General features: G+C 40.8%; 1 protein-coding gene across 5 annotated transcripts in view; it reads right to left on the bottom strand.

Moving 5' to 3' along the window:
- fry (Protein furry) overlaps window positions 1-16928 on the bottom strand; it is a 133873-nt gene that overhangs the window by 18989 nt on the left and 97956 nt on the right. For 4 of the 5 annotated variants that reach the window (XM_069508868.1, XM_069508867.1, XM_069508866.1 and 1 more), the window contains 9 exons: window positions 16212-16356; window positions 14219-14376; window positions 12905-12979; window positions 6399-6572; window positions 5355-5492; window positions 4989-5130; window positions 4457-4605; window positions 3684-3896; window positions 2431-2562 (listed from right to left, as the gene is read on the bottom strand). In XM_069508868.1, coding sequence (XP_069364969.1) covers window positions 2431-2562; window positions 3684-3896; window positions 4457-4605; window positions 4989-5130; window positions 5355-5492; window positions 6399-6572; window positions 12905-12979; window positions 14219-14376; window positions 16212-16356 — 1326 coding nt within the window. Of the gene's footprint in view, window positions 1-2430; window positions 2563-3683; window positions 3897-4456; window positions 4606-4988; window positions 5131-5354; window positions 5493-6398; window positions 6573-12045; window positions 12076-12904; window positions 12980-14218; window positions 14377-16211; window positions 16357-16928 lie in introns of all 5 variants that reach the window. The other variant, XM_069508864.1, reaches the window with a different exon arrangement.

The raw sequence follows: 16928 nt of genomic DNA on the forward strand, positions 1-16928 counted from the left end.
TTACAAGACGGTTAAGCCTGTTGCATCTTTACATGACGGTTAAGCCTGTTGCATCTTTACATGGCGGTTAAGCCTGTTGCATCTTAACAAGACGGTTAAGCCTGTTGCATCTTTACATGACGGTTAAACCTGTTGCATCTTTACATGGCGGTTAAGCCTGTTGCATCTTTACATGACGGTTAAGCCTGTTGCATCTTTACATGGCGGTTAAGCCTGTTGCATCTTTACAAGACGGTTAAGCCTGTTGCATCTTTGAAACCATTGAAAATTGTTATTATTGTTAAGTAACTATAAAATTTGTTTTTTTAGCATATTATTTATTTATTTAGAATACTTTATTGCACACACAAATATATTATATACATACAGAGAAACAATATAAGCTACAGAATAAACTATACAAGAGGGTACAAAGGCGGCCTTATTGCTAAAGCAATGTCTTCCAGGTTAATGTAATTATAAATTATTAGATGATGCCCACGACTTCATCCGCGTGGATTTAGGTTTGAAAAATCCCGTGGGAACTCTTTGATTTTCCGGGATATAAAGTAGCTTATGTCACTCTCCAGGTTTGTCCTTCAATCACGTCACAACGGAGCAACGGATCGACGTGATTTTTTGCATGGGTTTAGTTTAAGACCTGGAGAGTGACATAGGCTACTATTTAGCGATTTTCAAAAACCTAATTTCACGCGGTCACGAAGTCGCGGGCATCAGCTAGTATGAAATAAAACAAAAACCACCTACCAACATCTAAACAAAAAAACATCTAACCATCACTATAATGTTATATCAAAATTGTTTAGTTTTCAATCTTCTTCGCATAACGTAGGGCAAAAGGGGCGCTCTGTGGAAATCGATTTTCTGCATGTTCACCCGCTGACCTACACCCACTCTAAACCGGGTCCCAGCGACCTTGCAAGGTCAGCTGTGCTGTCTCCCTCATGCACGGCGCATTTTCCCTATGTCATGTCTCCGCATGTACCGATCATGAGCGGTGTAGCAGAATCGTATGCTTCACAAAGGATATTATTATCAACGTACATCTTTCACCAACATACCAACATACGTTGGATTTCTTTTCTCCCCTGATGTTTACTTTTCAGGATATTTGAATATGAAAATGAAAAAAGTAAAAAAAAAAAAATATTTAACAAAACAGTTCTGTCAAATTTAAACATTTTCTGATGGTACCCACACTAAGTAGTCCTGTGTCGTGGGAACCTGATTCGCATTAACAATAAACAATGTAACTGGAAATTGACACTCGGTTTACTAGACTAACCCCCGTATTCACAATCCTTACTATGAGGACTCACAGTGCGCTTGAACGCACAGTGTGTGGTTCCACCAATCAGATTATTTTATCACGTCAATTTTCGATAATATGATAGATGGAATCCACACTATGCGTTCGAGCACACTGTACGATTTCATAGTAATGACTGTGAATACGGGTGTAAGATCACTAAACTATCTTATATAATGTACAATCAAAATTGTTTCGTTTTCAATCTTATTCGCATAACGTAAGGCAAAAGGAAGGCTCTGTGGAAATCGATTTTTCTGCATGTTCACCCGCTGACCTACACCCACCGGGTCCCAGCGACCTTGCAAGGTCAGCTGTGCTGTCTCTCTCTCGCACGGCGCATTTTCCCTATGTCATGTTTCCGCATGTTCCGATGATCACGAGCGGTTTAGCAGAATCATATGCTTCACACTTTTCAGGATCTTCGAATATAAAAACCACTTGGGTTTTTCCCCTACAATTAGCACCACAGGGGTTAAATTTTCAAAAATCCTTTCTTATTGGATCTCTACGTCATAATAGCTATCTTCACTCTAAATTTCAGCCCGATTCAGTTTGAGCAGCTTCAGCTGTGCGTTGATAGATCAATCAATCAGTCAGTCAGTCAGTCAGTCAGTCAGTCAGTCACTTTTTCCTTTTACATGAGACTAGCTAATGTCCGCGACTAGGATGAGGACGACACAAATTTTATCCCCCTATTTTGCCCCTTTAGGGATTGTATTTTCAAAAATCCCCTCTTAGTGTTATTCTTACGTTATAATAGCTATCTGCATGCCAAATTTCAGCCCGATCAGTATTTTGAGCTGTGCTTTGTTGTCAGTCAGTCACTTTTCCTTTTATATATTTAAACTAGCTTATGCTCGCGACGTGCCGCGTGGACTACACAACAAACGCCTATTTTATCCCATCAGTGCAGTGGTTGGATTTAAAAAAATCCTTTCTTGGCGGATGTCTACGCCATAATAGATATCTGCTTGCCAAACAGCCCGATCCGTCAAGTGATTTGAGCTGTGCGTTGATACTCAGTCAGTCAGTCAGTCAGTCAGTCAGTCAGTCAGTCAGTCAGTCAGTAGTCACCTTTTCCTTTTATATATATAGAAGATTTAGATGAAGATACTTACACGATTGTCAAGAGCGGCATGGTAGACGGCGACGACCATCTTGTTGTTTGTCTCCAGCAGCAACAGCAGTTGGAAGATCAGTTTGTAGAGACATCGCCCCGTCTCCTCCGCGCTTCGGGATAGTTCCAACGTCTGTGGAGAATCAAATGAATTGAATTTTCAAAAAATCCTTTCTTAGCGGATGCCTACGTCATGATAGGTATCTGCATGCCAAATTTCAGTCCGATCCGCCCAGTAGTTTGAGCTGTGCGTTGATAGATCAGTTGACTTATTCCAAATATAAATCCGCGTTCGTAAAAGCTCCGCATTAATTGACGCGGATGACTAAATTAATGCAGATATTCCGCATTTGCAGATGTGGATGCGAATATCCCTATCACCATTAGTTTAAATCACGTATTCATTACAGTGAGGGTGAGCTCTGCACAGAACTCTATTAGGCGCTCTCCAGGGTCATTCTTTTCTCCAAGACTATACTGTCCGACAATGTCTGTACAGGTGCCTCCCCCAACTTAGCGTTAAAATCGCCCATTATAAAATTAATGTCTTTATTTTTGTCATCTTCATTATTACTACTATTTTCATTAAATCGTCATAAAACTTTTCACATTCATCCTGCGTACGTATATACTTGAATTAAGTTTGTACGGACAAGTCTAACCTGTAACAGAGTAAAAAAAAACCAGTCAAGTGCGAGTCGAACTCGCACACGAAGGGTTCCGAGTCACCGTACAAAATATTTTCACATTTTTATGTGCAACACTGCAAGTTAATGACAACAGCGCTTTCTATTTATATATTCTATATTTAGTAAACCAATTTTTTGTGATATAACCACGAATTCACGGTTCTTAGATTTTCTCTTTTACTCGTGCTATAAGATCTACCTACCTGCCAAGTTTCATGATACTAGGTCAACGGAAAGTATCATATATAGTATCCTATAAGAGTTCCTTTTTTCCTTTTGAGGTACGGAATATAAAAAAGGCCTGTGTTCGGTAGGGGTCAGATCCTTTTTTCCACGCACACGCAAACCGTGGAAACAATGCCTTGCGACGGTCTTCCCATTAAATTACAACATGGGGTTATGCAAGGGGCAGACCAACAAATTCCTGAAAACTTTTCAGTTACTCTGGCACTGCAAATGTTCATGGGCGGCGATAATCACATAACATCAGGTGACTTTCCTGCTCGTTTGCTTGCTACTGTTTTTTTTTTAAAAGGACAGCCACAGGCTGAAAGAGCCGGCTCACCTCGAGCGCGTGGTCGCGGCGGTCGAAGTAGGTCTCGAGGTGCTCGTTGATCTCGAGCGCGGCGTAGCGCACGGCGTCGCGCACGCGCGCGCAGTCGGCCGCCGCCGCGCCCGCCCATAGCAGCGGCGGTTCCTCCGCGCCCAGCCGCTCCAGCACCGCGCCCAGCTCGCCGCCCACGCCGCCCATCACCGACACCGTCTTCGCAGTCACCTCCTGCGCACCCAAAACACGTCAGTCGTAAGCCCTTTTGCACATTATAAGAAAACTATAAGTCATGCTCGCGACTTCGTCCGCGAGGACTACACGAATTTCAAACACGTTTGCGCGTTTGGAACCCTCGTAGGTTTAGTTTTTAAGTTTACGTAACTAACTATAGTTAGTTTAGATTATCAATTGTTGGATTTGTAAGATAATAATGTATTGGTGACAATTATCGAAAGTGTACAAAGTGTACATATTTTGAATTAAATGACTTTGACTTTTCATAACAAGCATTCGTCGGCCACGTACAGCGTCACGCCAGACGAAGCTGATTGCGTTTGTAACAGACCTTACCGGTTTTCCTTAAGCAACCTTACTATTTCTTTATTATTAATTTTCCTGCTGTCAAATGGTATTAGTAACAGATGGGCCGTGAAAAGCTAACAGATAGATAGACAGACACACTTTCGCATTTGTAATATTAGTATGGATACTATGCTTACGGTTGACAGATGAATGAAGGTCCGACCGTATTGCATATTTCGTAGTCAAACAGAAAGAAGAGGTCTAACCTTCACGACAGTATGGAGGCGATGCACGAGCGCCAGCGGCGGCAGGTGCGCGGCGTGGCGCAGTAGCGCGGCCACGGAGCAGCGCCACGAGTCACGCGCCGGCGCCGCGCTCGCTGCGCTCGGGACCGGTGTCACGTCTCCGCGCTCACCTGACAAAATAAAAATAAAATCATATCAAAAATTATTTAGAAATTTCTTTCAAGTGTAAGTAACAACACTATAATAAAAATAAACTATTAACACGGTATACTTAACGGCCGGCCGGTTCAAAACAAACTTTTCTATACAAATCTCTGAAATAGCAATTAACAATCTCGTTTAGTTTGAAAAGAATCGTCTGGCGCCTTGTTTTAACCAATCACAAAAAAAAATTCGATATTCAATTCGCAAACATTTTGTTTGGTTAGTGTCCCAAAATGGATATTTTTGGCTCTGTCATTTGTATGGGTTACGTCACGGAGATAGCGTGTACTAATAACTTCTTTCCATGGAAAGAGTATACCCCTGCACTATGATAGCAACGTTGTCTCACCGTCGGGCTCGCCGCTGGATGCGCTGGAGAGCGAGTGAGCGCGTGCACGTAATGCGAGCTCGTGCGTGCTCGCCGCATCACCCTCGCCCCGCGCGGCGCCCTCCTCCCAGCCCGCCTCCTCGTCCGACGAGTCCTCGTGACCCTGCCGAATACACTTGCTTTATATTAAGTACTATGCTAAATGATGCCCATAATTTCGTCAGCGAGAATCAGGAATGCTCTCCATGGTCGCTGCAAAGACATTTTACTTGTCCAATGTCTTTGGAAGTAAAATCCATATTTTTTGCAAAGATGTCACAACTATTTTGGCGGAAAGTAGTTCGTATTGTTAATTTTTACGGGTTGAGAATGAGGGTCAGCGCTCACCGTCTTGGAGTGGTGGTGTTCGAGGTCGAGGCGCGAACGGTGCGGCGGCGGGCTGCGCTCGGGCGCGCCGCCCTCCTCTCGCTCCTCGCTCAGCAGGCGTCTCCGAACACCCCAGTTGAAGTTGTCTGAACTCTCGCCCTGATCACAAGCAACATATTAACCAACAGAGTTGCGCACATTTAAAGCGAATTACCCAAAGATCAATCTAAATTAATCAAATCAATAATAAATCAATTCAAAAATATATTTAGGTTAGACAACCACATAACAATTTTGCCGAAAATGCGACAACCCTAAGAACACTCACCTTGCTCAATGGTCTGATTGCTCAGCACTAACATCTAAACAATCAGATGTATTTAATATTAGTTTATGTGAATTTAATAAACTATGTATTTGTAACTTCTGACTCGATATGCGATTTTGTTTAATAAATCAATAAAAAACTCGAAGCACAAGCGATATAGGCGCGTCAGCAAAAGCTGCTTACGCTGAGATGTTCGAAAGGAATTCAAAAATATATTCAAAATCCTCCAAAAGGGTCTTCATTTGTGAAAAATAAGCAATCGTTTTTATTGGCTTAAATTATATTATTACCCTGAGTATTATCAAACGTACTTGTAAAAGTTTTTTTTAATTACAGACTAGCGCTTGGCTGCAATCAGACCTGGTGGCAAGTAATGATGCAGCCTAAAATGGAGCGCGCTTGTCTCGAAGATGCCTATTCACTATTAACTTGAAAATGCCCATATTATAATTGAAGGGGAAACATGCAAGTATTGTGCAAGGGTCCTAAGGTGGACATAAAATAATTTGTAGGGAGTCAAGAAGGCGCCCCGGGAAAACGCCGAGAGCAAGTACCGAATGGGCGCCCTCCCGCGATTCGGAGTTCGGACCATATAACCGAGAGGTTGGTGTGGCATGGGAGGTAGAGGAGTTGCCCCAGGTCCAAAGGTGGAGCGCGCCTGCCTAGAACGTGCATATTTACTCTTCTTTTGAAGTTACCTTACAGCCTATTTGATAAAATTGATATCAATAAGTTACCTCTATACTTTCACTCTCGTACTCCAAAAAGTCGAAGTCCTTGAAAACACCGAAGTGATCGGTCGGCGGCGCCCCGCCGGACGGCTCGTTCCCTGGAGTGCCCGACACCTCCTCCAGAGACGATGCCATGGAGGACTCGCGCTCCAGCAGCTCCGAGCTCTGACTGAAGATCACCTACACCAAACAATCAAACATGACAATCACGCAAATTTAGTTTATGGCCGTGATACTTGTAACAACTCTGTAGCAAAGGTTAAAGGAATTGAATTGAATTATTTGGTTTTTTTACGAGCCCAAAACAAAGGGATTGTAATGTTTTCAGGGTTCATACCATAACTTTTAAATGCCTGAACAAATATGTGGGGTATCGTTAGAATCTCTACATCATCCCAAGTGATACTTGCTTTAAAAAATCAATATGGCGACTATATAGTGCCATTTTCAAATGTGAAATTTTATTCGTTCGTTTTTTGGCAGGGCAGTAAGTGTTCTTAATTTTCTTAATTACGACTAGTTTTAAGTTGTACCACTCGCGCTTCTTTGCTTTAGCATTGAATCAAATGTGAACGGCTACTCCGAACAAAAATCGTATTTCACAAAACTGTCAAAGTCAAACCAAACATGACCTAGCTATTACGTTAAAAGCAAAGGCTACTTTCACCAGAAAAATCTGTTTTTGAAGGGCCAATCTAGTGAGTAGTTCTTTTTAACTTTCAAACGTTGGAGGCACTGGGAGGACCTTCCTTTAGGTAGAAATATCGATGATAGTTTGATGAGTGGCACATTTTTTTAATTGAACTTTTTATTTATTTCTTATTTGTACCAAAAACATTTACAATAAAGAGAAAAAGAGAGTAAAAATGGACAGGAAGCACTTTTTTCTATGAGAGATCTCTAACAGTGATCCTTGGCAGTGGGAGAGGTTTTTTCTTTTACAAATACTGGACATTATACTAATCAGGCACGCCGTTGAACTGTTAGCGACGCTGATGCTTATTACTGACGTAATTATTGTAATAGCAAACAGTAGTGTATAGATCGGTTACCAAGAGCTGGAACGTGCATAGCATTCACACAAATAGAATTTTATTATACGGCATGTTTAAAAAATGATTTATATTATTTTATTGACGTTGCGCCTAAGCTATTTCAGCGCGCCGCGTACTGCGTTTTTGAGACCAATATCATTTTTGAGCTATACCTATATAAAGTATTTCTTTAAATATAATTTAAAATCCTTTTTAAAAGAATTACTTCCATCATTATTTTTACAATTATGCATGAAATAGGGAAAATATTACACACTATTTCACGAGATCGTCCTCTTAATGTTCTGCCAGATCCATTTTTTTCAGAAAACATTTTATTCCAATCTCAAAATAAACAATTACCGGTAGACTGACGGATGGGCTAAAAACAAAAATCGCGCTGTATTTTATAATACTACCTTATGATCGCGACTTCGTCCGCGTGGACTACCTACACAAATTTCAAACCCTTCCCATTTTCATAAATCCTTTCTTAGCGGATGCCTACACCATAATAGCTATCTGCTTGCCAAACTTCAGCCCGATATGTCCGGTAGTTTGAGGTGTGCGTCGATAGATCAGTCAGTCAGTCACCTTTTCCTTTTATATATTTACATAAAAACAAAAGAATAATTTTCTTTGTCAAATTTGGCCGCTCGCGAGAGCCAGATAAACCTTTCATGAACTTGCGCCTATTCATAGACAATACACAAGCGCAATGTGTGAATGTGTAGTACATACCAGCTTTTGTTAACACGACTATATTTATGTGCACACACACATTGTTTGGCACACTGGATGTGACAGCAATCATTACGTGGTTTTAAGTGAAAGAGATTCATTAATCTTATAAATAAGTGGCAACAAACTGTTTTTGTACATTGCCAAGTGTATTAAGCGTGAACTGTTATTGTATGTAGTTATATCAGATGTATGCTGCTGGCTACATTCAGATTGTGTCAGTGTGCACTTGTGCCGTGCAAAGAGGTTGTTACACAAACTTTAGGTTAAAAAAAACATTTGAAATTATTATAACTTATTGTGGGCTAGAGTATTGTCAGATTGTTATACCTCGACATGTTCCTCACAATGGTACTGATTCTGAGTATAATTCAATTTTAGAGCAGTCGCATCCTCTTCTTACTAATATAATATGAAAAGGACAGACATAGTTTGACAGTTTTAAGTTTAATATAAAGCCGTAAAACCTCGTGACTTTAGCTGACAGTCGCGAGCGTATCGTTTAAATTTGTAGCGTCCACCAAAATTTAGAGTCTTTTAATGTAAAATTCATGTTCCGTCCTTTTTTAGCAATATGAAGAGGATGCAGATACTCCAAATTTAGTTTAGCGAAAAACAGCAGAATCAGCGCCAATATTTCAAACATATAAAAGAAAAAATAAAACTTGATAAAAGAGATACGATTGTCTTTACCTATTTATTAAAATATAGGAAGAAATCTATCCATATCGAACATCCTTTTTAGGTTGAATCAGTGCGAACGCAAATAGAGAACCATTATACGGACGCAAATAAAGTACATATTCAGAAGTTCAGTTCTTGCAATTCACGAAGGCGAGTGGACTTTACTTGTGGTTACGCCGGATACGCGGGCATTGCGTAAGTGTGCGTGCATGTCGGACCAATCAGTCGCGAGCAAGCGCTGTCAAACGCACACATTCAGTGTACCTTACTTATACCGATACGACTTAAATACAAGCATGACCCACTCGCCTTCGTGAATCTTTACTCATTTTTAACCTTGAATGTTTTTTAGCTAATAATATTTCATACTATCGTTATAAAAAAGCGGCTATAGCAACAGAAAACGTGACGACACATACACAAACACAGATGTTATACCGTAAGATACCCTGGACTACTGTGACACTTACAAAATGACCAATGCGAATAGTATGAGATGTAACACCTCACAAACGTTGATAGAATAAGAGCGTCGATAATAGGCTACTTGACACTTTTTTAAAGTTGGTCTTAAATGGTTAATATTTGTCCTATTCTATCAAAAAAATTAACACTATATTTTTTTGCGCCCTAAAAACCATAAAACTTTAATTTAAAAATATATTTTTCTTAGACAGGTGAAAACACTGTCGGCCATGTTTGGCCGATAGATTATCTGTGCTCTGACGTCATGCATTTGTAAACAACAGCATAACCTCCCAAAGTTAATAAACATGACTTCTATTATACTAGTTTACATGAAAAATATAGTAATTGCCGTTATTGTATCATCCGAGAATGTAAAAAACGCATCGATAAAGACCACAGGAAAGTTGTGGATTAGAGTGCCCAGTGAAATAAATATACGTAACACGCGAAGACTTGCTTAAAGGGATCCTATATGACTAACGACTTCAACCCAAATTTATTTTTGCAAAGATCACTTTGTTGTAAGTCTTACTTAATAACTTATTCAATTTATAAAGAGAAAACGATAATTTTTTACGTTTACTATGAGTTTTTAGAAATATATAAAAACTAGCTTATGCTCGTGACTTCGCCCGCGTGGACTTCATAAATTTCAAACCTCCATTTAACCCACTCAGAGGTGGAATTTCAAAAAATCCTTTCCTAGTGGATACCTTCTCTTTACCTACAAAGAACACACCCACCAAATTTCATGTATCTAGGATCAGCTGTTTAGATGTTTAGGCTGTGCGTTGATATATAAGTTAGTCACGACTCTAAATTTTATATATATGGATACTACGTTAGTCCCCGCGTCACATCGGGATGACATTTCTTTGTTTACATATTTAATGACGTCACATCATGGCTGACAGCGTTTTCTGCGTTTCAAATAAAAATAAAAACTGTATTTTTTTAAATTGGATTTATATATCCATCCTGCGTTTTTAATAATTGTTATTGATATATTTCGTTGTCTTAAGCAAAATACTATAATAAATAATCATTTATTGGACGAAATTAGATATGAGTCAAGTAGCCTATTATAACATCAAAGCAAAATTGACCTGAAGAACTCTGTAATAAAGTCAAAAATTCAGTAATCAATCAATCAATCAGCCTGTTTGCGTCCACTGCTGGACATAGGCCTTCCCAAGAGCACGCCACCACACACGATCCTCCGCCTTCCTCATCCACCCACTTCCCGCTATCTTCTTAAGGTCGTCAGTCCAGCGGGTTGGAGGTCGTCCCACACTGCGCTTGCTGATACGCGGTCTCCACTCCAGAACACGTCTGCCCCATCGGCCATCGGTTCTGCGGCAGACGTGGCCTGCCCACTGCCACTTCAGCTGGCTAATTCGTTGGGCTATGTCGGTCACTCTGGTTCTCCTACGGATTTTGTCCCTCAGAGAGATACCCAACATAACCCGCTTCATAGCCCGCTGAGCGACTTTGAACTTGTGGACAAGGCCAACTGTCAGTGTCCACGTTTCAGCGCCATACATCACACAAAATTCAGTAAAGGCGATTTTGATTCTTGGTATGGATGAACGTGAGCTTTAAAACAAGACGCTTAAGGTCCATTTTACGGTTAGATTTCGACGCTCAAATTCTATCAAAGTTGGTGAGATGTAAAACCTTATACTAAGCCCATAAGGCACTGTTACATCGTGATCAAGACAAGTCTGAAAATTATTAAGATGCGTTTCCAATAAAGCTTAGCATAGCGGAAACGTGTGTTTCCAATCAATTACAGTAGCCGGCAAGAAATATTGTACATCGAACTTTAGAATGAGATTCGGCTTTGTAGAGTGTCGTCTCTGTCACTCATACCAATGTGACGTTTTGTCGGTCTCAATGACAGAGACAACGCTCTAGGAAACCGCTTTTTCTAAAGGTCGATGTACAATATTTCTTGCCAGCTACTGTAGATTATTGAAGACATGACGTGATAAAATTATAACGTCACGTGACAATGTTATCACGTGATCTAACAATAACCGGCGGGGTGATTACGTAAAACTTTGCAGTAGCGACAGCATCGCGACAGAAGTAGCAATGCGACAGTTCATTTGCTGTCTCCCTTCTTCTTGTATTGCTTTGTAGCTATTGCTGTCTCTCTTGCCGGACGTTTGACAGCAATGAGCGCGAGATTTACGCCTGTCGCAAGCTTGTCGCGAGATACGTAATAACCCCGCTGATTGGTCGAACACACGCGTTCCCGTGCGCTCCGTTTCAGTTGAACCAACTAGGAATATTCGTACTTAGGACAGTCCTATCGTTTGGAAGTGAGCACAACACCCAGTGTTAATGAGATATGATGAGAAGCGTTAGGCGCCGTCCTATTGTCATCGCTCGCGCGATGATGCGATGCGATTTCATCGTGCGATGAAATACAATATGAACGCATCGCATGATCGCGCGATCTTCAATAGGACATTCAGCAGAACACAGTTTGTTTGAACGCACGGGACGCGCGATCAGTTTCGTCGGACGCACGCATCATCGCACGAGCGATGACAATAGGACGGCACCTTAAGCCATGGTAACACTAGAGCTCCAAAAATGCTACATTCTGGGGCAAAACTCGGTGACATTAATGTCTTCATACGTTCTATTCTGAGAGCCTTCAACATAGCGTGGCGAGTGTGCGGAAGCATGTATGTTAATATATGTTTCGGCGTTACCTTTGAACATAAAGTGGTAATTAAATCGTCCTATACGCAGCGATGGATAGAAATATCACTTTTATTATTTTCCTACTAAATACTTTAAGGAAAATTACATCGCGTTTAAGCCAAGGTTTAAAACATGTATTCTGCATGTAGTAGGTAGTGTTTCCATTTGTTGTTAATCACCAAAAACAAGTTGTGACAGTAATTGTATACCACTCGACCTGTTGCGTACTATAGGTATCTTTGATTTCGTGTCGCCCCTAGCCTACTATTTGATAGATGTCGATTCAGGATCAAACCGAGATTTTTCTCACTCTAGTTCTCTCTGCTTTTGAGGCTATATTACAATGTAATATAATATAGTTACATGTACATCGAACGTACAGTGCGCGGCAGAAAATAATGTACATCGGCCTTTTGAATGACATTTCGGCTTTGTAGAGCGTTGTCTCCGTCTCTCATACCTATATGACGTTTTATTGGTTTCAACGACAGAGAAAATGCTCTACAAATCCGCTATCAATCTAAATATATAAAAGGAAAAAGTGACTGACTGACTGACTGATCTATCAACGCATCAGCTCAAACTACTGATCGGAGCGGGCTGAAAGGCATGCAGATAGCTATTATGACGTAGGAATCTGCTAAAAAAGGATTTTTGAAAACTCAACCCCTAAGGTGGTGAAATAGGGGTTTCAAATTTGGGTAGTCCACGCGGACGAAGTCGCGGGGATAAGCTAGTCAGCTTATAAAGGTCGATGTACATTATTTTCTGCCGTATACTGCAGACGCACTAAGGACACATCATGCTCTGTACAGTTAATGCTAAATTGTAAAGTTTCACAAGTAAAAGTATAGAATGTTGGCTTACGGAAGGACTCTTGGGCAGGCCGACGCGTTGGCCGCACGTCGTGAGGAGGTTGACGAGGCACTCGCGGACTCGGCTCTGTGGATAAATATACTAAATTAGCGAAGTGTTACAATTAGCAAAGAGCTGCATTAAGATATGGGCCTTTGATAGTAGTTTCGATAGCTGCAATGTGTGTCGCTTCGCTACTGCTGAATGAAAATACATATCTCAAAGGACAATGACAGAATTTCTATAGAACCGTAACCCATTTATTATATAAAAGTCGTTTACACGTATGCTTATTGCTTTATGCAGCATTTTGTTGCTGTTTCATCACTGATAACTATACATAGGATTTAACACCTCTAGAACTTGCGGTTTTTGTCTAGTGCTGACGTCGCAATTTGCGGGACTTATACTTGAATTTATTTTAAAAAAAATCTAAGTTTTAATATTCATGCGTGTAATAAGTAACATATCACCATCCAAAATGACCGTGTATCGAGTGTATGGAACTAGGGCGTTTCAAGTGAAATCCGATATTGTAAATCCGAAAATTAATAAGTAACAAGGCTTTTTCCATTTGATTAATTCGCGGAGCGCATATCGATAATCGAATCAATCACGCTGACACGCTGGCAGGTCTGGATGGGACCGATTTTAAGAGACACGAATTCAGTTTTTTAATTTTCTACCAAAGGAGTCGAAATCTCGTTCCTCCAAGAGTATGCGGAAGGCTCTGTGAGCCCACCACATTACCATGTGTATACTCTAACCGCGGTAAGAAGTTAGTATAACGCTTTCTCCGTTAAGTAATCCCGTACAAATGATAAAGACAAAAATCTAAGTGCCCGCTAACCATTTAGAGTCACCAACCAGTCTCAAACGAAACTATGTTTTCTAATTGATTTCTAACGGATAGAGTATATCAAACCCCTACAGTTATTATTAATGAAAAAGGGTCACGACTCTTAGCAATGAGAAATACGATACATATTATGGAGAATAGGGATGATGACTACTAGTCAAATCACCGACTTTTGATCAAATGTCAAAACGCTTGCCCAGTAACGGAGCTTATATAAAATACACATATATGACATCATAAACGTTTGACGTAATTTGACCTTTTGACTTTGATTTCTATTTTAGTTTAATCTATAATTTAAAATAGTAAGCATACTTAAACGTGGATTTCACGTATTTTGGAAGACCCTCTATTTAAAAATCACTGAGAAATAATTTATTTTAACTTCTTCTTCTTCTTCTTATTTTGCTTTGTGGCAATACCGCATCTGTCGGTTCGTCCAATTAAGTCCAATAGGTGTTAGCTACCTGTGACATCCAGGGTCGTTTCCAGCCGGCGGCGAGCGCGTCGGCCGGCGACAGCGAAAGCGAGCGCCGCGGCGACGCAGCGCTGTGCGGCGCCGTCGCGTTGGCGCCGCTCGCCTCTGCGCCCACCACCGTCGACGCAGAGCCCGACGTCGAGGACCCTGCACCAAATACTTTCATTCGATCATCACTTCAACCCCTGACGGTCAAATCATGACCGACAATCACAGAGAATTCAACCTCATGAGTACGCATATACAAGGTTTTGCATGAAAACAAAATCGTAATATGTTGGCGGGGGACAGGGGAGAATGCTTTCTTGTGATTGGTGGACTCAAAAGTCACGTAATCAAGACAATTTCAAATAATTCAAATAATTTAGTTCAAATAACTTGAGTTTAGCGGAACAATGTGCGGAAGGGTACCGAATGGGCGTGGGAAGACTTTTACCATCTTTGTTATACTTACAATCACGCAATAAATGAGTAAATCTAATCCTAAAACCTCACGAGAAACAGTATTGTTTTGGTATTTTACGGATACAGATAGCTGAAAATCATAACTTTGTGAGTGAGAATATGAAACGTAATAATTAATATAGCAGAAAGCCTGAAACCGGAACGAAATCACACAACGCAAACATGAAGCTTTGGATGAAGCTTTGATGGAAACATGGAGCTTGATTAAAGTAACTTTTAGCTCCTGTGCACGTATTTTTCATCAACCACGCTACATATATTTTTTCAAAGATCCCTTTGACAGAAACAGCGATAGGAAACTAAGATAAGTACATAAACAAAAACAAGTAAAAAATCCCTTTTTCACCGAAAACTCCACCACGAAGCAAGTATGAAAAATTTGTAAAAGTAAAATATGAAAAAAATTACTAAACTCACAATCACAAGGGGGAAGAATATAAGTATTATATTATAAGAATTAGTTTATTTTAAACTAAGCGGGTTAAGGACAATAATATCGGGTTGCATGGTTATCTTCTTGTTCCAAGGAGGTGATTAAAAGTTTTAGCGAGAAGCCACAAACTTGTCGCTTGAGGAACGATTAAAATAGCATGGCTGCCATCTTGCGAGTCGAAAGGAGAAACGAAAAATCTTACAGTACGCGACAGGTCGAGATGGTAATCGGGGTGGGGACGCCCCGCACACTGCACAACCCTCACGTTAACACGGTGCGGGCGAACGCGGGTGATGTGCGGGTGTACGGGATGTCCTCCCGCCTCATACCCCGATTGCTATCTCGACATGTCGCGAATCATGCGATCAATTTAGTGGTTTTTAAACTCACTCAAATTGGGTACCATCGTACGCTTTTTGATTGTCAAATTGTGGAATTTGTAATGGTGATAATTAATTGCGTACCCTTAAAACTAAAGCTACGAGGATTTCCAACTTGCGAGGTCTCTGAGTCTACTTGAGTGAATTTGCACTTGTCCGTCCGTCCGCGTCTGTCTGTCTGAACCTTATAACTTCTGAATTATTTTACTTCAAACTTTACATTTAAACATTATAATATGTAAACGGATTGTAAAAACTATCTCATGGGAATTATGGGAAACTGCGCGGTTTTAGTTCGGGGCGAACCACTAGTGTTTTATGTGCAAAGACTTTTTACTTGGTTACCTGACCTTGACGACCTCCCTGGCGCAGTGGTGAGCGCTGTGGTCTTATTAGTGGGAGGTCCTGGGTTCGATTCCTGGCAGGGGTTTGGAATTTTATAATTTCTAAATTTCTGGTCTGGTCTGGTGGGAGGCTTCGGCCGTGGCTAGTTACCACCCTACCGGCAAAGCCGTACCGCCAAGCGATTTAGCGTTCCGGTACGATGCCGTGTAGAAACCAAAGGGGTATGGGTTTAATAAAAACTGCCATACCCCTTCCAGGTTAGCCCGCTATCATCTTAGACTGCATCATCACTTACCATCAGGTGAGATTGCAGTCAAGGGCTAACTTGTATCTGAATAAAAAAAAAAAAAAAAAAAAACCTTTGTCCATGGTCGCGCTTGAAGCGTTAGAGAGCGAGCTGGGTCCAGTGGCGGGTTGACTGCCGCTCTTGGGCAGGTACTTGCGCCCGATGACGGGCGTCTGTGACAGGTCGAACGTGAAATCCATCGTGCGACCCGGCAGTTCCTGGGACCAGATATGTTTATAAGCTTCACTATCATACATCAATACCTGTGTATCACTACCCATATTATAAATACGAAAGGACGATTGGTTGTTGGTTTATTGGTTTGTTCTTTAATCACGTTGCAACGGAGCCACGGATCGAAGTAATTTTTTTGCATGCGTATAGTTACGCAGCGCGGGGTTCTTCCGCAGGCGATTCAAAGCGAACGAGATTGCGAACTTTAATAGGTATAGAATGTTTGTTGCTTGCCGCGCCGCTTCACGTTCGCTCATGCAGGATGTCGCGTTAAAGACTTGAGAAATGACATAGGCTACTTTTTATCCCGGAAAAATCATTTCCAGTCTAAAGTCGCGGGCATCACAGCTAGTAAAATAAAAAGTAAAGCCGTATTTCAAACGGTTTCGTAATTACAGTAAAAATATCTCGAATACACTAACCTTTCAATGATTTAAATCTTATGTCGTGGTTTAACGACATATTTTATTGTAGACTAGCTTATTCCCGCGACTTCATTCGCGTGGATTATACAAACTTCAAACCCCTATTTTCCCTTTAGTTGAAGTTGAATTTT

This window comes from Maniola hyperantus, chromosome Z, assembly GCF_902806685.2.
Source record: "Maniola hyperantus chromosome Z, iAphHyp1.2, whole genome shotgun sequence".
Lineage (NCBI taxonomy): Eukaryota > Metazoa > Arthropoda > Insecta > Lepidoptera > Nymphalidae > Maniola > Maniola hyperantus.